Below are 23,249 nucleotides of genomic sequence, written 5' to 3' on the forward strand. Positions count from 1 at the left end.
TTTGTTTTTTATCCTTATGGTGACACACGTATCATATGCCATTTTGCACACACCCAAAGGCACAACTCCCGAGAGGCAGGAACAGAACAGCCAGTAGCTTGGGATTCCCATAAGAATTAACCCCCCCCCCCTTTTCAAACTCTCCTATCCATGAGAAAAATGAGACATTCTTCACATAACTGAGATGTGATGTGCCATAAATGATGCGCTCTGGTCCCCCACGCACACTAAAGCTTCTGAATGCTGTGCGGACACAGGCAGGTGCGCTCTCTATGCTGCTGCCCAGGACAAGGGAGGGAGGAAGCTCCATTTGAAGCAGCAGAAGGATTTCTCACACTGTGGCCAAACAACAACTGAACGCTCTCTACTCCCCCCTATTCTATTTCTTCACCTTTCCCCTGACCTAATGATAACAGCATAGTATATTTCTCACTTTTTCTGAAACACAACAGAAAGGATACAGTTTTCATCTCCCTGCCGGTTTTTTGGAGGCCCCGGCATATTCAGTAGCACCAGCTGGGCATGCTGTGATTTGCTTAGCACCACGCCATTCAGCTTGACAGCCGTGTGCATCCTTCTCACATTCGACTGATTCCTATGACACAACAGCAGTTAGGCATGGATCAGTAGGCCCGGGCTTTCGGACAGTAAAAGGACATTTTATTACTGTGTCCAAAAGTTCTCAAATCCATAACAACATACAGAATACCTAGCAATTAGCAATTAATATGGTATTTTGTAAAAGATGCAAAAACACCCAGCCGAGCTCGAATGCTCTGTTTGCAACTGGGACCCGGGATGGTCAGTTTGCAACATGCAGCGCAGATTTGCCCTCCCCTGCAACCGCAGGAGCTTCACCAAATTTTAACGTTTCATTGACCAAAATACCACACGTGTACCTTTGAAAGAAGCCTCTGTTGGTGAGCCCCGCAAACGGCCCCCTTGCGCCTGAAACTCCATTTGCTGGACAACTGCCACTCCATTGCCCTCACCATTCCTGAGAGGCTCAGATTGTCCCAAGCGCCCTCCCTGCTTTGCGTATTCAAGATGCAGCATCTCTGAGCACAGAATCTGGATTCTGGCTTACACCTAAATTTGAAGGTCAGCACTTGGCCATAAACGAGGCAAGTTAATAGTATTCTTTCCCCAACCTCTCTAACCCAACCGCAGGAAGACAGGGACCATTCTCTTCTGCCTCTCTTGTCAAGGAGAGGAACGGCAGGACCGTGCCCTCTGTAGCAGTCTCTCTCCAGAGAGGGAACCAAGGACCGTGCCCTCTGTAGCAGTCTCTCTCCGGAGGGAACCAAGTGCGAGCAGAGGAGGACGACGTGCTGACAAGGTGGTTCTCCTAAATTGATTTGCATTTAAACCTGCTCTGGAGGAAGCCCAAAACACTTTGTCCCCATTATGCTGGGGTGCAGTTGGCTGCCATTATTTTTAAATGGTGAAGAAAACCCACACCTCTTCCCCAATCTCCCTCCAGCTTTCTTGGAGCAAAGAGAAACAAGATGCGGTTCTGTGTAACTTGACAGAGATGCCTGCTAGAAGTCATGAGATGCAGCCTGACCTTCTGACTCTTGCAGTCCTTGCTTGCTGAGGCTCTCTCGCGGAGGGCAGGGGCAATGGGGCAAGGACTGGGATCTGAGTGGGTTCCTGGCCTCACTCAGACACGCACGAGGCATCCCTGAAGGGCCACCTGCAGCTGGACTGTCACCTGCACGCCACGAAGAAAGACATTTGCTCCCTCTCCTGAAGATGAAATCTTAGCTACTTCCCCAGGAAACCTTCACCCAACGCTGCATCCTGCGCGTGGAATTCACTGTGCTCCGGCACCCATTCAAAATCCAGCTGGCTTGTCTACACAGGACAATCCAATTGTGACTGACTGCTGTTGTGCAGAGATAACACAATAACCAGTGATGTGCACAGGCAACTACTAAAATATTGTATGCCCCTCAGACAAGATGTTAAGAAACAGATATTACAAATATGCTACAGGTGGGCATTAATGGACAGTCATGGCAAACAACCTCTACCTAAATGCAAGTGTGGAAAATAAATCTGCCTAAGAGGTAAAGGATATTTCTTTCTGGCTGAGGGTGGGCAGCTGCTGGAAACGGTCCCCCTAAATTTGGCCTAAAGCTCTCAATGAATTTACGAGCCAACAACTGAAAGAACAGAACTTTTTACAGAGGGCCGTGTCCAGAAGGCCGTGAGTGATGTTGAATTCTATTCTCATTTCCATGCACAGCACTTTAACAATACTTCAAAGGAATGGAGCTGGGGCAACTGTGGCACTCATCACACCTCTCCTTATTTTTTCTCTAACACCCACTCTACTGTCAGATCCCTGGGTCTTTACTCTCACACGTGAAGCAGCAGCCTTTGTTGAAGAGGGAAACCAATTCTAGATGGAAAGAAAGCCAGTTCTACTGAGCGGGCAATCCTGCACATCCCCTCAGCTTCCCCCTCCCAAGTTCCCAGAGCAGCATCTGGTGCTGAGACGACAACTGTGCCCAGCACCAAGGTCAGGCAGCCCCACAACCTCACAGTAAGCTTAATACTGTCCAGGAAACGGCTACCCTAACTTACCCTTGTTTGCGTGGATCCAAGTGATGGTCTGCATTTTGGGCTCACGTGCAAACATGGGTGTGTGAACCCCCTCTGCTGGGAAGCACCAGGAGGAGGGAGGGTGGAGTGGAGTTCAACGGGATAGAAGGGACAATGTTAAGCACCCTTCCCTGCCATTTCTCTCCCGTGTCTTGCCCCTTTCCAGGGACACCTGTTGTCTGAGGAAGGGCAGCTGGAGGCTTGGAAGCGCAGGCTGTTCCATAACCTACATGTCTGGCCTTCAGATAAGCGATATCTGCCTTTGTGAGTCTTGCGAAACTACAGTTAATGAAGACCCAACTACAAAACATCTTCAAACCCTGGTTTAGGTTCTGGTGTGATATACCCTAATGGACCACTGCTAGCACAGTCGCCCACACTTAGGTGGTCACACTGTCCTTCAATTGCTTAATTAAACATGGGCCCTTTCCACACGGGCGGAATAGAGCGTCCCAGGGATGGCAAAAATGCTGTCCCTGGGGAGGCGTTCGCACAGCAGGCCGTGCTTGCGACGCCCAGGTGGCATGGAAACGCCCCCTTTGAACCTCGCTCCACAAGCAAGGTTTTTCAAAAGGGGCGCCTTCCAGCTGCTGCCATGCGAACAGCAGCGGCTGGAAGGCGGCATTTCCCTCCTGCCTCCCGACTGGCTTACCTGCTCCTGCTGGCTCCCATCGCACTGTGGAGGTCAGGGGACACGCCTCCCTGGCCTTCGTCTCCAGAGCCATCGCTCTGACCAGGGAAGCGTGTCCCCTGGCCTCCACAGTGCAACGGGAGCCAGCAGGAGCAGGTAAGATAATCGGGGAAGGCACAGCCTGTGCGAAGGCTGCGTCTTCCCCTGCGCCCCTACCGGGACCATCTGTACGAACGGTCCCAGGGGGATGCATCGGCCTAATTTATCCTGATGCACCCCCACTCAGTGCCCGTGCAGAAAGGGCCCTGGCTTCATGACCTGACCTGAGCCAGTCTTTTCACACGAAACCTTTCTTCCTACATAAAAAAAGATTCTTCAACATGGCTGCTGACCCAAAGAACTGTGGGATCAAGGCAGCCCTGCGACGGGGATGCCTGGGTTAACCCCTTGATTTCAGGATGCAGCCTGTTGTCCGCCATGCAGTCAAAACGCCCATCCACGGCACAAACCAACTCCCGTGTGCAGATCGTGTTTGCCAGCAACTACTGTGGAAGATGAACATGTACAAAGACTCTACCCTCCTTTTTGTAACATAAAGAAACATCAGTGTGCAGCAGAAAGATTTTGGGAACAAAGAAAAGATGACTCAAACAGAGAGATATTTTAGTAATTTTTCAAAAGGGAAAAATGGACGGCTGCAGAGGAAGAAAATGTTGCAGGACTGAGGTTGAATGATTAGCCAGAACGACGGCACATCCAGCCACACAAAACCCTTCTGATAAGAGTATCTGTTGTTATTGTCAGTTTTTGAAAAGTGAGAGGGGACCTTAGAGGTATGGAATAATACTGCCACACCATTCCCACTAATTTAAAAAAAGCTGGGAAATGAGCAACATTACAGCTTGACAAGCCCAACAGGCTAAGTTTCCCACCTCCACTGCCAGTCCATAATGTTTGCAATTATTTCACTGGTAGCTTATTCAAAAAATTACTGTGCTTCTGTGGTTGCTGAAACAATTGAGGGGCTATTGCACCTCTGGGATTTTGATGAAGGAAACGTCATGAAGTATGACCTTCATTTTATGAGACTCATAATGTGATTTATTCTGGGCAAAAAATAAAAACCAAGATCAACCTTAGTGGAGGGAGAACAACATAAAAGGAAAAATAGGACAGGAACGTTAAGCCACCACATTCACGTGCTGACACATAAACATTCGGCACACGGGATACTGAAAAGCAGCTAGTCTGATGGGGGCATGCAACGACGGCTAGACAAGAAAACACGAGAAAACAGAAAAAAAACCTCAATTAAATCAATTTTGACTTACAGATTTCCCCATTCTCTACATGAAAAAGAAACAAATGTATAAATGTATTAGTTATGAAGATGTGAGGCACATTTTCCCCAGAAGAACAGTTTAAATACACCACATCCTTCTTCACTGCATGTCTTTCTCACTTGCAAACAAAACACTTCGTGCCATCAAAGAGAAACCCTTGCAGTGAGCCCGGCTCTGGCCTCCCATCCATTTTTTTAACAACATACAAAGCAGACTGCTCTTGATGAATACTCTGGAAGAGCACAACGAAGAAGCCTTCCCGCCGCCGTCACCTGGGCTTCTCCTCTACCTTAAGCAGGGCTTTAACAGAGGAAAGGAAAAAAGGGATCCCTCTGGCCTGATGCTACCGGGAGGGAGAGAACCTGAGCCCCCCCCCCCCCCGCCCACATCTACCTCCTCTTCTTTCCGGACAGGCTCAGCAGAACAGTGCCAGAACCAACCCTTCCTCTTCAAGAGCACTTCAGAGTATTTATGGTTAGGTGACAGTCACTTCAAGTAAAATTAACATTTGAATATATTAAAAGCACCCTTTTGACCTTGCCTCACACACCCACCTCCCCTGCACAAACACTGACCCACGAGCGTCCACAATAAGTCCTCCCTCCGTGCAGTGGATGGGACAACCCCAAGTGGATCTCCTGATTCACAGGATCGTTTGGCTTGAAGATCATGTGGCCCAGGGGCTGAGCTGGTCTCCCCACCAGGGGGCCTCAAATTCTCCCTCAGCCTCAACCATAGGAGGGTCATGGATATTTATTCTGCTGCTGTAATCATTACAGAAGATGATGATGTATGCAAAGTGCTTTGGGCACTGGAGGTCATCCAAAGTATTATTACTACCATGATTAGTTGTTAACTTCATCCTGCAGGTGCCAGGAAGGGGGGGCGGGGAACGTGCTGCTTGCCGCTCCCACAAGGTCAGTAGCCTAAATTCTGGTTATTGTGGCCCTCTTTGCCCAGTGGCAATTAAGAGGCAACCTTTGCATTACAGTTGTGTGTTATAATTGAACAGTCACATATATAGCAATTCCTGTAACTACTTGGCATGCTGAAAACTAGTCTGTTTGCATTCTGCCCGTGTCCCTCACACAGTGAGCTTCACAGTTCAATCTGAAATTTGCTCACATTCAAAAGAAGAGATACAACATTGAATAGATGTTCACTTTGTCTGAGAAAGATAATGACCCTAATTGCAATCCCATGGAAGACCTAAATAAAACAGATGGACATCAACAGAGCAGGCGGGCATGGAGCCATATATATAGGAGCAAACGTGTGTGTACGTCAAATATACATGGAATGCAGTGGTGTAGATCATAGGCTTGTAAGGGCTCTTTGGCCAGTGGAAAAATTCCCCAAACTTTCTGAGGAAGCATTTCATTATTGCTAATTTTCATATCCTAATATCAATCCGCCCCATTACAATACATAGAACGTCAGAAAATTTCAGCTATTGATTTTCCCACACCCTCACACAGGCACCCAGCAAATGCTCAAGTGTCCCCAACATTTCTTTTGCCGTGAAGTCACAGATGACGCGTGGGGTCCGAGGTGGTTTGCCATTGGCTGCCTCCGCGTCACATCCTCGTGTTGCTGGGAGATCTCCCTCCCAAATGCTTGCCAGGACAAGGGCTGCTCGTGCTCGGCCAGCCCAGCCAGGGTCACCCAGCCAGGGGCTCCAGGGGGCGAGTGCGAATCTGACCCTGGATTCCCCAAATCTCAATCTGGTACTTTAACCACTACATGACACTGCAGGAGGTATTATAGAAACAATATTCCTAGTACGAAACGTGGAGTTTACAGGACATAAATATCTAACTGGTATATAAAAGATACACTGTACTAACTCCAATTTACATCATTAACTTTGAGATAAAGACAGAACTTACATTAAAATTCTGAAATTAGAATTTTTTAAAAAAATGTGGAGTCAGATAACACATTTATACAGACAACGTGACTGCAAATTTGTACAGACTTTTCACCCCCTGGCACGGCTGATCCCGAATGTGCTAAGTTACATTTGGGTTTTCCCCCCACCTAAGTAGCATCAGGTTTTATTAGCTTTTCAAAAAAAATCAGAAAAGCTTTTCATCCTACTGCGTTTGTGGCCCAGAGCAGTCCCCCCCCCCCCTTATTTAAGCAGTTTTATCTGCTGGGTGAAACGGGTCCGCCTTGCCCTGAACAGCCCCGGCCAGCTGGCCTGATCTTGTTAGACCTCAGAAGCTAAGCAGGGCTGACCCTGGTAAGTGAGGTGATGCTTCCAAGCAATTCCAGCAGCATGATGTGGAGTCAGCTGCAAACCACCTTTGAACAACTCTCTAGTCTTGAAAACCCCACTGCGATCGATCGGCCGCCCTCGGCCAGCTGTGACTTGGTGGCCCCTAAAAGAAGCAAGACTGGGAAATTATTGCTAGGACCTCATCACCACCTAGTGGTCACTGAAGCATTTGTTTCAGTTATCATTAAAAAAGTCCCCGAACACGAGCACTACAAGGGTGGCCAGAGAGCAACCGACGCTATTGTGGGAAGTGCATGGAACACATTCAGTTCTCACAACTGAAGCTCTCTAAACATGGCACGGATTCTCAACCTGGGCTTCAAGAAGGACTCCCAGAGTTGTGTGCAGCAGATGGTTCAACAGGGTTCCAATGAAGTCTCGACTCCAGGGGTGGAGCCTGGGACTGCCCCGGTGCCCTCGGACACCTTTCCTGGCCTTGCTCAGCATTTTAAGGAAATGGCTGGGGCGAAGGAGGGCTCTTGCCCAGCAAGGCGTCTGAGGGACCACTGGACATTTCACTGGCTGCTGTGCAGACTTTTAAAAATGCTGCTTTGGCTGCAGCTGCCGCCCACAACTCTGCTGGGCTGCTGAAGTCAAGCTTGTGGCAGCTATTTTGTGACGGGTTCTGCCTCTTATGGCAGCCATTTTGCTGCTGCTGCAGCCACCAAGTGGCGTCAGAATTCCAAATGTGCCTGTGAGCGCAAAAAGGTCGGAGACCCCCGATCTACTCTTCCTGTATTCCAAAGCTGCTGTAATGGGAGGTGTGGGATAAAGCGTATGACCCAGAGGGCCCAGGATAGCTCAACTTCATCAGAGAAGCGAAGCAGTGTCAGTCCTGTTTATTATATGGATGGGAAACCATTAAGAAAGTCCAGGGTCGTGATGCAGAGGCAGGCTGTGACAAACCACCTCTGCTGGTCTCCTGCCTTGAAAACCCGCTGGGGTCACCGTAAGTTAACTGTGACTTTACAGCACTTTCTACCCCCATCTTCTGTACTCTGCTGCTGTTGAACTGAAGACATGGGGTCAAGCAGTGCTCCGTTACAGGAATGGGCAACTAGATTCTAAGCTCCTTGCGGAAGGGATCTTCTTCTGCTTATGTTACTTGGGAAGGTGTGCTATATACGGAGGGCACCATCAATGCCCCACTATTCTCAAAGAGCTTCCAATATTTTCATCAAAGGCAACTTCATGGACTATTCATTTCATAATAGAACAACACATACAACACACAGAGAATATATATGTGAGCACTGATGAGTGCAGTAGAGAATGTGGAACCCACAGGCCATCGAGAAGTTGATACCTTAATTGTGTAAAAATAAAGGAAGCCCTACAGTATTAAATGTGCATGGAGGAAAATGAATTCACACTTTCCAATTGACAGGTATCCACAACACCAGAATTCTACAGGTCAGTGTATTCTGATAATTTTAGAATGGCCCAAATCTGCCACTAACTGAAACCAACACTTCACGTTTAGCCAAGTTTGGTACTTTCAATATGAAACACCCAACAACCTGAATCACATATGTACTTACGGTTTCATACAGAAAATATCCTTGTAGCCAGTCATGCAAGCTTCTTTATTTTTATGCTTCTCAGATATAAACTTTTCTTTTGTCCAGGTCATTTGCACTTTTTCTGGTGTAGCAACAGTGGTGAGGGATTTGACCATTCCCGTCGAGTGGGAAGCCGTGTTTCTGTCATGGATCAGTTGTGCCTGACCAAACACAAACAAGCCAAACAAAGATCAGCAGTTCTGGAAAGTCAGGGAAATTATAATTTAAATTTGCGAGAAGACCCACTGAACACAATTCTAGTTAAAAGGTAATCCCTTATCTTAGTGATCTGTCAAAAATGGGGAAAACCATCCCTCGGTTTCCGATCAGGTAAATGCAAGTGTGTGTGTGTGTGTGTTAAACTGCAACACTGGAGCTGGCAAGGTGACTCTGGGGGAGGCCTCTCTTTCCATTCATTGAGTGTTTGAAAATAGGGCCTGGTGATGTCACAGCTGAGACTTGCTGATGTCATACTGGACAGCAATATTGATAATAGTGTTTCCACATACTGCTAGGAACTGTACTCCAGGGTATCTGCATATGTGTCTGGCTCTGAAGGATGGACTGTCCACCAGACATCCACAGTAACAGCAGCATGAAGACAGTTTCAGGTGTCGGTCTGCAGAGGAAGAGCAGCAGTCAAATCCAGCAGCACCTGAAAACCCAAGATTTCTGGGGAAAGAGCTGATGAGAATCAAAACTCCCTAATCTGATCAAGTGAGCTTTGACTCTCAAACATTTATATCCTGGAAATTGTTTTGGGCTTTAAGGTGCTGCTGGATTTGACTCTTGCCCAGAGAACAACATGGAAATAAATTAGGTGTGCGTAGTTGAGCTGAGTCTGCCTCCCACTTCCAACGGACGTGTGCACACAAGACGCCGCCAGCACGCAGGCCCAGAAGTCTCCAATGAAGTGGTGAAGGGAGAGGCTCTGTGGCCTGGCCCACAGCCTCCCCACATGTCAGCCTCCTGCCCTCAAAATGGGCCAAAGCCGGCAGCCCTCATTCAATGGCGAATCTTCTCCTGGACAACGTGACTCTGCCTCAGAGCAAGATGGCAGGTGAGGCAATGCCAGCCACGTTTTTTTATTCTTTTGTTCCAAGTTATGCCTTTTGAAAAGAAAAACAAACACTTTGCTGTTTGGGTGCTGGGGAAAATGGCATTTTGTTGCAAAAACAGACAAGCATTATATAATTGCACAATCAACTCAAAAGGCTCTTTACAACACCTCTATACATCACTGCACCCCTCAACCTACCGCTGAACACATTTTTTTTGTTTTGCTTATTTACTTCCAGCTTGCCTTTCTCCCCTGTGGGGACCCAGAGTGGCCTGCACTGCTCGTCTCTCCTCCACATTATCCTGACATCACCCCTGCGAAGTAGGTGACGGCTGAGAGCCTGTGACTGGTCTAAGGCCACCCAGCAAACTTCCGTGGCAGAGTCTGTGTCCCCCAGAGCCTCACCTGTCCCTTGAACTACGGCCACACCACAGCTGGCTCTTTCCAAACAACTGGAGGACATTCCCTTTCAAAATGTCCAAAACATTAAGAGGTATACAATGCACATTATGATACGCTTCACAAGAAAGACTGCATGTTAATATTTATATTTATACATAATGCTAAAATGCTGTTGTTCTTCCACAAGCCACCAATCAGTATCGAATTATTATCAAAACAGTTTGAATCCCCTTTTATGCATTTTCAAATAAACAAGGTTGCACTTACCTGTAACTGTTGTTCATCAAGTGGAAACCTGTTCAATCCCACATGGGTACTTTAAGGTGTTACAGATAGCTTTCTGAAGCTTAAAAAATGCCTGAGGGTCCTTTTTCCAGTGTGTTGAGGTGGGGGAGGAGGGAGTGCCCTTCCCAGTTACTCTGTGCTTCTGCCAAAGTATAGTTGTCAGGGCAGGGCAGGTGTGGGACTGCACCGGTGACCACTCCATGATGCAGTTACAGGTAAGTGCAACCCTGTTTTCATCACTATGGTACCTGTGCAGCCCTGCACGGGAGAGCCGCAAGCCGACCTATCAGTCTTAGAAAGGCTGCATGAGCTCTAAGTTGAGCAGAGACTTCAGGATGACAGGATGACCACATTCATGTCTGCTGTGGCATTGTCAGGATATTATTGCTGTGGAGCAGCAGTGGCGTAGGAGGTTAAGAGCTTGTGTATCTGATCTGGAGGAACCGGGTTTGATTCCCAGCTCTGCCGCCTGAGCTGTGGAGGCTTATCTGGGGAATTCAGATTAGCCTGTGCACTCCCACACACGCCAGCTGGGTGACCTTGGGCTAGTCACAGCTTCTCGGAGCTCTCTCAGCCCCACCTACCTCACAGGGTGTTTGTTGTGAGGGGGGAAGGGCAAGGAGATTGTCAGCCCCTTTGAGTCTCCTGCAGGAGAGAAAGGGGGGATTTAAATCCAAACTCTTCTCCTTCTTCTTCTTCATCACTGATCTGCCTGCCAGCCATGGTAAAACTGTAATTTGGATGGTGGTGGATTTGTTTTCCAAACAGGCACATTTCATTCCCTGTTTGTCCATTCCGAGTGCCTCCAAACTGGCCAAGGTGTTCATTCAGCATATCTATCGCTTACACTCTGGCCCAGACAAAATAATTTCAGATGGGGCAGTCAGTTTGTCTCAAAGTTCTGGAGGGTATTCCAAAGGCTCCTGGGAGTGGAGCAAGCCTTATCTTAGGCTTATCATGCCGAATCAGATGGCCAGTCGGAACACACCAACCAGACCCTGGAACAGTATCTTAGACGCTACAGCAACTACCATCAGGATAATTGGGTGGATCTGTTGCTATATGCTGAATATGTCTATAATAATGCAGTGCATAGCAGCACGGGAAAAACACCCTTTGAAGCAGTTCCGGGACAATCAGTCAAACCCCTCCCATTTTGGGGGTAACCTGCCGTCGATTCTCCTGAGTTGCAGGAGTGGATTCAGCAGATCGTTGATGGCTGGGACCCCATTCTTCGAACATTACAAAAGGCCAAGGAGTCTCCCGAGGAACAGACAGATAAGCATCGTCGTCCCATCACCCTGGCGGTGGGTGATATGGTCTACCTATCCACCAAGAATATTAGAGATATTCATAAGTACAAGAAGCTGGGTCACAAATATATTGGTCCTTTTCAGGTTATTCGCAAAATCCATGAAGTGACTGTGCAGTGGCCTTGCCTAAGGCTTTGCGTAAAATACACCCTGTTTTACGCACCCTGTTGCGTAAAATACACCCTGTTTACGCAAACCCTAAGGCTTTGCGTAAAATACACCCTGTTTTCCTGTTTGCGTAAAATACACCCTGCGTAAAATACACCCTGCAGGTGCATCGCTATCTACGGACTCTGGCCTTGGGGTTCTGTGGCTGGGAAGGGCCTCCGGGCTGGACATTCCTGCCTGTCTCTGTTTCCATGTAGGGGTGGGGATTATGCTATCCATATTATCAACTGCTTGGTGCCTTTTTCAAGAGCCTTCTCAAAAGAGCCTCTTCCCCTGACATCTGGCACCCCGCTCCATCTCATCCTCCTCCTGATTGATGGTGCCAAACATTACAAAATCCAGGATGTGCTGGACTCTCGCATCTATTGCAACTGCTTGCAGTATTTGGTTTCACAGAAAGGTTATTCACCTGGACAGAATGAGTGGGTGAATGCAGATTGCACTCAGGCGCCCCGACTCATTAAAGCATCCCATTGTGCCTGTCCAAGCAAACCGGGGAAGGGGTCTTAAGGGGGGCAGAAATGTCAGGATGCTCTTGTTGAGAGGGGGGAAATGTCAGGGAGTGCTTTCGCTTTTGCAGGTGCATCGCTATCCTCGGACTCTGGCCTTGGGGTTCTGTGGCTGGGAAGGGCCTCCGGGCTGGACATTCCTGCCTGTCTCTGTTTCCATGTGGGGGTGGGGATTATGCTATCCATATTATCAACTGCTTGGTGCCTTTTTGCCAGAACTGTCTTCTTCTGTCTCTCACATGTCTTCAATAAAATCCTGGCAAACCTACAAGCGTTTCATTGCCTGAGCGGGGGACTGACAGGCATCTATGGCCATCGAGCAGTGTTTTGCATAGGTACATGAGGAAGACCCTGTTGCAGCTTTGCAAATGGGGGTCCATGGAAGGACCATGGCAGAAGGCATCTGAAGCAGATTATGCTCAGGTGGAGTGGTTGTGGATATAGCAGGCTTCTCATCTCTCGGATCTAGAAAGAATCTGCAGAGACTTTAACTCCCATAAACCTTGGGAACAAAATAATTAGCATTTTTTGATCTCTCTGTTAGCAAATAAGTCTACTGTTGGCACTCTCCAACAAAGGACTCTTGTGGCAAGAAAAACCAAGCTGATTTGCTATTTGTGAGATACTGGGAGGAACAAGTACAGAAGTCCACCAACTGGGTGTTGGCTTTAGCACAAGTGAACAACCTGAATGGTGGCAATGAGGTGCACGACCCATTCCCATATGAGTGCAGAGATGACAGAGCTTGAGTGAAGAGGTGCCACTCTGTAGAGTGTGGCTATGGGGATGTTTTTGCCTGACCCATAAGTCTAGCAAACTGTTGAATACGGCCGTGAGTTCTAGCACGTTGATGTGGCGGAGCGCTTCTGGGACAACCATAACTGCAGGGGATGCACACGTAGCCTTGCATGCAGTGAAGGCCATTAATCCCAGCAGTTTTTCGATAAGTATGGCTCGTCCAAAGCTGTCATTTCTGGCAGTGGAGTGCATTTAGCCTGACTGCCCTGATCCTTTCTGGCCGTGAGAAGCGCTGGCTCGAGGGGAATCTAACATGACTCTTATGAATGACACACTCTGCATGGGTTTCAATTTGGATTCCCTTGCACTGACCTGAAGGTAAAACACAAGGAGGGGGTAGCCACTCCCCAATATAAACTTGCCAACAACTCAAGGAAGTATTGTATAAGAATACTCTATTTATAGTAATCAGTACTTAATACACATACACATATAATACAATAATCAGCAACATATAATACAATAATCAGCAATTATACTTATCATCCAATCCGTGCTATTGTGAAATAAGTCCATTCATGTGTAAGAACTCATGAATGACTTCCCCATCCAGGAATAGCCGAACAGATCCAAGTCAAACCGTATAGAGTCACAAATGGATGAAATTCATATGGTGTTATTAACTTTTGCTGATGAAAAAGCTGTAATCTTTGTGAATTAGTGTACAAACGAAATGCAATGATTCCAAGAAGCACACATCTTCGGCTGACAGATTGCCGTCTCAATTACACTCAACAGGCTTCTCCGCTTGAAATAATTCAAGCTGCCAAGGTTGCACAGATATTCAGCCGACACTTAGTCTTGATGAATGGTCAAGCCGCAATTTAAACAAACAGCAAAACGCTAAGCGCTGAATGGTGTTTTCGACTCTTCCTCAGTGCCATATTAATAAAGTGCTTATGAAAACTATGTACATACGTGCAAGATAGATCACTCAAAAGCATGAATCTTTCATCAGATGTATCCTCTCAGATGATTGCTGATTATTGTATTATATGTTGCTGATTATTGTATTATATGTGTATGTGTATTAAGTACTGATTACTATAAATAGAGTATTCTTATACAATACTTCCTTGAGTTGTTGGCAAGTTTATATTGGGGAGTGGCTACCCCCTCCTTGTGTTTTGCTTTTGACTGATTTACTTGCCTTGCTTTGTTTTCACTGACCTGAAGGTGCAATGCTTCAAGCACCCTCAGTATGAGGAGCAAGTCTACCGGGAGGTTTGGCTTGATATCAGATCTGATCAGCCAGTTGTTGAGGAACGGGTGTATCTGCACCTCAGAGCTCATAGACAGGCCATTAGCACAGTTACTACCTTGGTTAATACAAAGGGTGCTGTGGCTAGCCCAAGGGAAAGGAATGCATGCTGGAAATTGTGGGAATAGCACTGGAAGGGGAGATTTTTCAGATGGTCTGGTCTAATCTTACATAGAAAAATGCATCTGGCAAACTATACGATCAGAAATAACACAGGATGTTATCTGGAATGGATAACATCTTGAACTTTTAATTCATTATTTCATTATCTCACTCCCCTCCCTCTTTTGGATCAGAAAGTATCTGGAATGGACCCCTGAGTGCTGATCGTTCGGTGGCACAAACTGCTTTCTTGCTGAGGAGTGTGTTGACCTCTGCAAGGAGTTTTAGAGGCGGCAGGAGGGTTGGACGACGGGGCGGGCGGGCGGGCGAGCTGGAGGAGGGTTGAGCTCTGGGGCACATGCAGATGCCATACTGAGCACCAATGGGCCTTGACAGATGTCCTGCCAAGAGAGGGCTCAACTGTTCTGTCAACGGATGTGCTGTGCAGGGGCTGTGGCTGTCAGAAGCTTGGCCAGGTAGGTTCATGGGATTTGGGCATTTGAAATCTGCTTTGCATGTAGGGAGGTCTGTTGGAATATGATGGATGAGGCATCAGATGTCCTCTTCCTGTAAATGTCATTCTACAGACCATACAACTCTGAAGCCTTTCAGGCCAGGAGAGTTGCCAGTTTGCACTTGTCATCAGGTAATATCTCTTGGTAAGATGCGATGCCATTCCACTTGAGGACTTGATAGTGGGCCATGATGCACTGATAATTGGTGATTTTGAAGAAGAGGAGGAGTTTGGATTTATACCCCTTTCTCTCCTGCAGGAGACTCAAGGTGGCTTACGAACGCCTTTCCCTTCTTCTCCCCACAACAGACACTGATAGCGGTGTCAGAAATAAATAAATCGATTTTGTTTTTCAAATAAAAATGAAACTATATTTTATTTCTCTGTAGTTAGATAGGAATAAGTTCTGTATTATATAGAAGATAGGATTTGCTCTGTATTTGTACAAAATCTCCTTTGCTCAAGGCAGGAATGCAGGCTGAAGCCCAGCCCTGCCCCACCCAGGTATGCTCCTTTCATTCACAAAACCAAGAATGGACCTTAACAAAGGAAGCCTCGGAGAAGTGGACATTGCCCTGCCTTAATCCCATCAGCTGGCAGATAAGGGTGCTGCACCCTTAGGTTTCGTTTTCCTGATCTGATCACCCAGTGGATCCTTTGTGTTTTCCCGCCTTGGATTCAACCGCGCCTATGTCATTGCCTCACTCTGGATTCTGCCGCGAAATTCAAGAAGGGACTGCCCTCTGGACTCTGATTGGTTCCTGCATTGGTTCCTGCATGGTGGTGGGTTGTTCCGTAGTCTCCTGGATTTCCAGACGGGAGAAAGTGTTTAAAATGTCTTGTAAAGCTGCTAGGCAGCGCTGTTGCTGTGGAACAGAGGTGCTGACACTTAGGTTGGCATCTCAATAAAGAATTTTGCTGTTTTACTATACTCGTTGTGTTGGGTCCTGATTGCTGTTCCTCCGTGCTGCCGAGAGCTCAGGTCATTCTGAAATTATTAAAAGTTACCCTGGCAGCACGGTAAAAACACCTTGTGAGGTCAGTGGGGCTGAGAGAGTGCAGAGAGAACTGTTACTAGCCAAGGCCACCCAGCAGACTGCATGTGTAGAAGCGTAGAAACAAATCCAGTTTACCAGATAAGAGTCTGCCACCCATGTGGAGGAGTGGGGAATCGTGCCTAGTTTTCCAAATTAAGAGTCCGCTGCTATTAACCACTATGCCACGCTGGCCAAGAGCAGAGGAGGCTTGGGTTGTCAGGCCACCTCCATCTAGTTTATTGACTTCTTTATCAATAGGGGCTGAGTGCCCTTCAATGTGATCCACAACCAATGTCAGGCCGCACCATTCTTGGCCTGCCAGAGTGCACGTCTCCAGACCAGCCACAGTAGGACATGCCATCCCTGCTGCCCCAAGGCCATGGGGCCTCGTTCCTTTGTTCGTATGTAACTAGCTCAGTAGAGCTTGCCGAAGACTCCTTATCTGTCTTTCACAGGGAGTAACTTGCTTTTCCCAAAACAATGCTTCTGGGGTACTGTCTTTCTCATGCTGACATTGGGGGAATGCAAAGGTGGGGGCTTTATGGGTTGAACCAAACTGTAACCTTAAGGTATATACTGGGGCCAGGGAGTTGGAATCCCAGATTCAGCTACCTGGCAGTTGGGCTGACACAGCTCTTGAAACCTTCCTGAGACTTATTACTGACTGGAGTATCGGACCCTGACAGCCAAGGAATTAGCTGGGGAAGTGGCAGAAGGAGAGGGCATTCTTCCTGCTTAGTCCTGTGCTGATTTTTAACACCTCTAGCGGAAGGTGGCACCAACGTGGGGGGTCATGTCAACTGTGACCTCCAGTAAGCTCTCCATTTTGGGGAAAGTGACAGGTCCCGAGTTCCTCAGATGCATAACTGCACAGCATCATTGAGTAGCTCAGGGGCAAATTTCCCAGGTCTGTAGTTTGTACTAATCTGCTTAAAGTCTGTTACTGAGTATTCTGGGAGGCTGAAGTGGATTCCCACTCATTTTAGTATTTCTGTTTTCAATGTTTGGTTTGTGCCCACTGATTCTCTTGCAGAGCAACCATTAAGTTTGGCCAGTGTAAATGGCAGGAAGTCATTGCAAAAAGAGAATTTTAAGATCGTTTGTAATGCTGTGAGAATTAAATATGCGGTGGCCGCTTATTTATAACAGTACTAGTATGTCAAAGCTCTGCTACAGAAAATATTTCCCCTAAGTACTCTTTGACAAAGTTTAATAGAAATGGTACTATTGGGTCCTTTTTGACAAGGCGTTTAAGTTTCTGTTGCCACTTACAAATACAGAGCTGGTGAAGAGGGCTTTCCCTTATACCTTTATCTAAAAAGGCAGTCCTAAGCTGAATGCAGTTCCAGATTTAAGACTGTACCTTACATCAGTTGAGCCTAATTTTAAAAAACTCGGGGCCTCAAACTGAACATTTGTTGTGTGTTTGATAAATATCAAAGCATGTTAAAGTTCTCAATTATTAATACATTAAATGTAAAAACTGAGATGGATTCATTTGCAATGTAGCTCAATGCAGTTCCAGATTCAGTTCTGCCTCTTGCATCAGCTGAACCTGATTTCAAAAGACTAAGTGCCCCAAAACATGCTTCAGGGTAGCCCTGAGCATCCATCATTGTGCTTGTTATAAATATCAAAACATATTAAAAATTTCAAGCACTGATCAATATAAAAATGTTAATGTACGTGCAATATAGTTTTTATGTTAAGTATTAACTTGAGCTCATTTTATCTTTGGAGTTTTGAGTACGAACACACACACACACGCGTGCGCGCGCGCACACACACACGGTTCGTTCATCTTATTATTATGTTGCTTTTAATCCCATCATTGAGCCATTTATTTGCAGTAACAATGCATAAAGCAACTTTATTAGTTACAAACATTTTGCTAATACAGTTTTAGGGAAATGAGTGGCCAAGGAGTACGCGATTGAAGGAAGTTGGGAACCTCTGATCTGCAGGACGGCAGCCTGCTTCTACTGCCTTACAAGAGAGGGGAGAAAATGGGCCCCGACGGTCAAGCCCCCAGAGACATCCTCGCTATTTTTCTTATTTAAGCCTCAGTTGTCCCTTTAGTTAGAATGGATTTAGTTGCCTTTTGTATAGTTTTCGGGGGGGGGGGGGGGGCTTTAGTTAGACCCTGTCCCTTTAAGAAGCCCTCTAGACGCAAGAGCCTTATAGCCTTCAGTAGTTCTCCTGTTCAGCTAGTTTTAGTCTAAGGCCCTTTCCCCACTCACCTTTGCCCGAGGGTTGCTGCAGGCAATTCCCGACGCGCGCAATTCCTGGTGCGCGCCCTGGCTTCCCCACGACCCCGTGCTCTGCGTGGGGTCGTCAAAAGGCGCCATTTCAAAAGGCGCCAGGAATTCCGCGCGTCGAGGGGGCGGGAGAGAGGCAGCCTTGGGGCGGCTGCGTTCTCACCGCCCCTGAAGTGGGGAGGGCAGCTGGACCCCGCGCTACTTGAGGAGAGTAGCGCGGGGCTTAAGGAAAGTGGGGAAAGGGCCTAAGGTGCCAGGAGAGCTGGAAGGCTGTAATATCTCTTACGTATAAGGTGCACAAGGTGTTCAGTTTAAGGTGTTACAGAAAGCGGAGTCCAGATAGAGGACACCGAAGGAACTAAGAGGAAGTGCAGCCAAAGTGGACTCTCTTGGAAGCAGCCACGGAAGAACCAAGGTCTCAAGCTTCAAGCAGTTCCAATCAAGCGAGTACTTCATTTTAGTCAGACCCTGGGAGGAGTTAGGGTCTTAATTCTTCTATGCAATTAAACCTTCTTCTTTTTTTAATTGTTACACCTTTGTCTGTTTTGACCAAGTACAAGACACCTAATATAGTTTACTTGGGGAACAGTACCCCACCCTGCTCATAATAGTCACACTGAATGATGGGGTACAAGAATTGAAACATCAAATACAAATCCTTTGCATCCGATTGGGGTTGTGGATCCAAAGAGTAAGATAAGTGATGTTCACCAAGGCCTAAGGGACATTTCTTGTGGTTTTTAAAAGGTAAATTCTAGACCAGGGTGGCCAACCTATGGCACTCCAGATGTTCATGGACTACAATTCCCATCAGCCCCTGCCAGCATTGACAATTGGCCTTGCTGGCAGGGCTGAAGGGAATTGCAGTCCATGAACATCTGGAGCGCCATAGGTTGGCCATCGCTGTCTAGACCCACAGGACCTGCCTTTTTTGAAGAGCGCTCTTTGTGCCCTTTGTTCCCAGGCACTGCCAGGGTCTCCAGAGTCAGCAGGTGTTGGCAGCGTGGGCTGGCTGAAGATGCGCCAGAGCTTCTCTACCCCCTCCTTATCATGCTGGAAAAGGAAGGAGACAGTATGGGGGAAGGGTACAGAGGACCTTCAGGTGTTTTTGAGCATCAAAACCCTGTCTGCCACAGGCCTGTGCACACACAGTACCCGGGTGCAATTGCGCAGGTACGATGACTACGAATATCGCTTAGTATTCTTCAGTTTTTACCACTAGATAATTAATCTGCCTCAATTTTATCTCAAGCCAACAGTAGACCTTTAGAATAAATCATGTAACTATAATCACAATAGATTTATGAGTCATATCACATGAATAAAAGGAAACCGTATCCAATACATGTTTAACATTTACATTAAAAATTTATAAAACATACTCCAATATTTAGAATATAAATTATAATTAATTGACTGAAAATATTAAAGACCTTAGAAATAATTTAAAATATAAGAACATTTTAAAAGTTTGGACAAATATAACAGCTACTACATTATAATTTTAGAGGATTTTGACATTGCTTTAAACACACACAACCTACTGAAAGGGAACTACAAAAAGAACACACCACAGTGCTATAAACTAGAAGTGTGGGGAGGTGTTTGGGTACAAACAGGCTTCACACTTGAAGTGCCACTTCTTTCATTTTGAATGGGCTGAAAATAAATGAACTTTGCCTCAGCTTGTATGTTACATAGAAGTCAAATGTGATTTTTCCTGTATTCATAGAAAAACTTGGGTGAATGGGTTTTCAATGTATTTTTTTTTGTGGAAAAATTGGAAATGCTTTTAAGACAAGGTTTTATTCACTCTAAATGTATGGACCCCCTTCCCCATAGTCGGCTCAAAGTGCCGGGTGGGTGGCAACACATGACATACCAACTGTGGTGGTCATGTGGCTAAATACTATGTATAGTTTGGGGAAAGACCTGGTGACCTAAAACCTTCACCATGAAACTCTATGGATCAGAACTGACATGCTTCACAAACAGGGGACCATGGAGGGGACTGGTTTACACAGTATCCAAGAGTTGGACACGACTAAACAGAAGAAGAAGAAGAAGAAGAAGAAGAAGAAGAAGAAGAAGAAGAAGAAGAAGAAGAAGAAGAAGAAGAAGAAGAAGAAGAGAAGGGGAGGAGGGAGGAGGGAGGAGGAGGAGGAGGAGGAGGAGGAGGAGGAGGAGAAGGAGAAGGAGGAGGAGGAGGAGGAGGAGGAGGAGGAGGAGAAGGAGAAGGAGAAGGAGAAGGAGAAGGAGAAGGAGAAGGAGGAGAAGGAGAAGGAGGAGGAGGAGGAGAAGAAGAAGGAGAAGAAGAAGGAGGAGGAGAAGGAGAAGGAGGAGGAGAAGAAGAAGGAGGAGAAGAAGAAGGAGGAGGAGAAGCAGAAGCAGAAGCAGAAGCTGTCACCTCGCCAATACTTGGCACGGACTCACCGCTTCGGGCAAACTCCTCATTCTGGGAACCAGCCACTAACAAACATTTCCAATAATTATTTTGTGATTTCCGTGGCTCATCCAATTACAGTCGGGGCCAGGCCTGGGGCCAGCACAGAGTGTGGACCTCTACAGCCCACTTAGCTCTACTCAAGGGCTGTTCTGGCCCATATTAATTGTCTTACTTTGTACACTCATGTCCTAAATCTGGCTTCCAAAGAGGCCTACTGCAGATGGAGCTCTGCTATTCCCTAATGATGGTCAGGTGACCAAGCGAGGGAACACCCTGCTTTCTCCTCCATTCTTTCTCTTCCTTTGGGTAGAGCGAGGTTGCTGATGAACTCTGATCAGCACTGGCTGGATTCCTTTCTATCCACAATTCACATACTTTCAACCCTAATTTCAAACGTTGGGAGCAGGGAAACTCTGCACGTAGCAGTGCCTGTGCAGAGACAACCTGAAACCGTGATCAAAGCAATCATGGAAGAAGGGGAAGAATAAACACTCAATGCAAAAAAGTAGAAATCAGATTGAAGGTGGTCTTCTGGGAGGTTTTCCAATTCCAGCAGCAAACATAGACCTTAACAGCACACCCAGGAGTGCCAAGAACTCAGAGGCAGGAGGTCCCAGGGTCAATCCTCACCATCTCCAGTTAGAGGAGTCATGGAAAGACTTCCCCCTGAGACCCGGAAGAGCTTCTGCTTTTCACATGGACTTCACAGTTTCTACCCTCCTGTTTTGATCAGCTCATGTAACGACACTTCTGTGCTTTGATCCGACCCTCTTCTGGCTCGATCCTGTCACATCTCCCAGATGGGATGTGGGATCCTCTGTCTGGGACGGCTGTCTCTTGCTTGCTCCTTAGTTTCACTTTCAGGCCTGGGCCAATCTGCTTGTTAGACACCTGCTGGCTTTGGCCCTTCAAAGCGCTAGGACCGTGATGGCAAACCTTTGTCACTCCAGATGTTATGGACTACAATTCCCATCAGCCCCTGCCAGCATGGTGGCAGGGGCTGATGGGAATTGTAGTCCATAACATCTGGAGTGACAAAGGTTCGCCACCACTGTGCTAGGAAGTATGGGTGGCTTTTGCTTTTACGCGCAATTCTAGCTGAGTGAATGGGGTGCTGCTCCCCTCCCCTGGGAACTGGCGCCGAAAGGTGGTGTCAAGCAACTGGGGTTGGGGGGGAATGGAGTGAGGGTATGATGGAAGCTGTTTTGGCACTTAATCCTAAAATCAGTCGATGAAGGCTGAATGCTCTGGTTAAGGCCAAAGAGATATCAATAAAGGCTATTGTTTGAAGAAGAAGTCTAGTTATTTGGACAGTCCAAGGGCATGACATTCTCTCCCAGTAAGGCTTAGGACAAACCACAGAATGTTTATGTAACTGGGCAACTTTCATTCTTTCTGAATATTCACCTAAACTAGACATTCCTGATTCATTAAGGCAGGCTGCTGCGCTGCTTAAGTTTGCCAAGCAAACGTGATTTTGCTTTTCCATGCCACCTAACCCCAATAAAGTCATTCACAGACACTTGCTGTGTGCAATCAGCCATCATCGGGAACGATGTAGCGCAGGTTCTGCAAGGCTGCTGTTTGCTGTGCCCTGGCTTGCTTTGTGACAGCCTTTCAGACAGGAAGTTTATTGCTGCACTTCAGCGTCAGCACACCTGCAGTTTCCAGGTAGATGGGATTGCAGCCCTTTCCACCGTGCAGCTACGCTTGAATGGCTGCTTGAAATTCAGAAGCCAGAGTGACAGCCTGGACCAGGTTCTCAACTGATGGGGTTCTACAGAATTCCTCCCCACCCCTGACAGCAAGCAAAACCAGAATAATCAACACAAGAAGGTATGCAAATATGCTTAATTTGCATGGCCTATGCATGCGGCAGAATTTTACTTTGGCACAGAATTTTCATTTGGGGGAACAACTTTTTATCAGAGCAAAGTTCTCAGAATCCAAGTTAGCACTCCATTCTGAAAACAACCTTCAACAATTTTTAGTGTCCTGTAATCATCAGCATTTTTGGAGAGAAAGAATGGTGAGGCTGCTTAAGACATCCTGGTTCTTTTCCCAGGAAAGTGGCACTCTTGAAATGAAACAATATATATCGCCATACCAAACGTATGACCCTGGGACCAGTGTTTCCACGGGTGCAACAAAAGATACCAGAGAAAACCAAGACAGGTTGCTGGCATGCCAAAGCAATGCATCTATTTTGTTTAGAGCTACAGAAGTCAAGTTAGAATCACCAAGGCACTAATTTGGGAGTGAATAGGCCAGAAAGGACAAACTATGAATATCCATCACACTTCCCAAAGTCCCATTTGAAGGTGTCTGGGCCTGAGCCAGACTCATACTAACCAAGCAGTTAGTAAGAATTAGAAGAACAGGCCAATAGCAGCAATTTGTGTAATTATAGTCTACAGCAGCACTCTAAGTGTTGTAATGGGAAGGGAACAACCACACAGTACAACTTCTACCTCTTCCTCTTGAGTGTCATTGGGTAGCAGATTGTCTACATCTTGGCCAATACACTGTGGTCTAGAGTGGCATTTTCTTCTGACTGAACTACGAGACTCGTCAGTGATGCTCTGAATCTGGGTCAGAAAAGGTCACCAGGAATAACCAGCATACAAAAAAACAAGATCATTAATCACGTTAGTTCAAAAACATGATGC

At 46.8% G+C, this 23,249-nt stretch overlaps 1 protein-coding gene across 6 annotated transcripts in view; it reads right to left on the reverse strand.

The window, feature by feature from the left end:
* The window catches only part of SLC12A7 (solute carrier family 12 member 7), a 148,006-nt gene that overhangs the window by 3,076 nt on the left and 121,681 nt on the right, over nucleotides 1-23,249 (reverse strand). For 2 of the 6 annotated variants that reach the window (XM_048515215.1, XM_048515221.1), the window contains exons 22-25: nucleotides 23,052-23,168; nucleotides 8,407-8,588; nucleotides 4,573-4,587; nucleotides 462-595 (exon numbers count right to left, since the gene is read on the reverse strand). In XM_048515215.1, coding sequence (XP_048371172.1) covers nucleotides 462-595; nucleotides 4,573-4,587; nucleotides 8,407-8,588; nucleotides 23,052-23,168 — 448 coding nt within the window. Of the gene's footprint in view, nucleotides 1-433; nucleotides 596-4,572; nucleotides 4,588-8,406; nucleotides 8,589-23,051; nucleotides 23,169-23,249 lie in introns of all 6 variants that reach the window. The other 4 variants (XM_048515218.1, XM_048515219.1, XM_048515216.1 and 1 more) reach the window with 4 other exon arrangements.

Source organism: Sphaerodactylus townsendi, linkage group LG14, assembly GCF_021028975.2.
Source record: "Sphaerodactylus townsendi isolate TG3544 linkage group LG14, MPM_Stown_v2.3, whole genome shotgun sequence".
Classification (NCBI taxonomy): domain Eukaryota; kingdom Metazoa; phylum Chordata; class Lepidosauria; order Squamata; family Sphaerodactylidae; genus Sphaerodactylus; species Sphaerodactylus townsendi.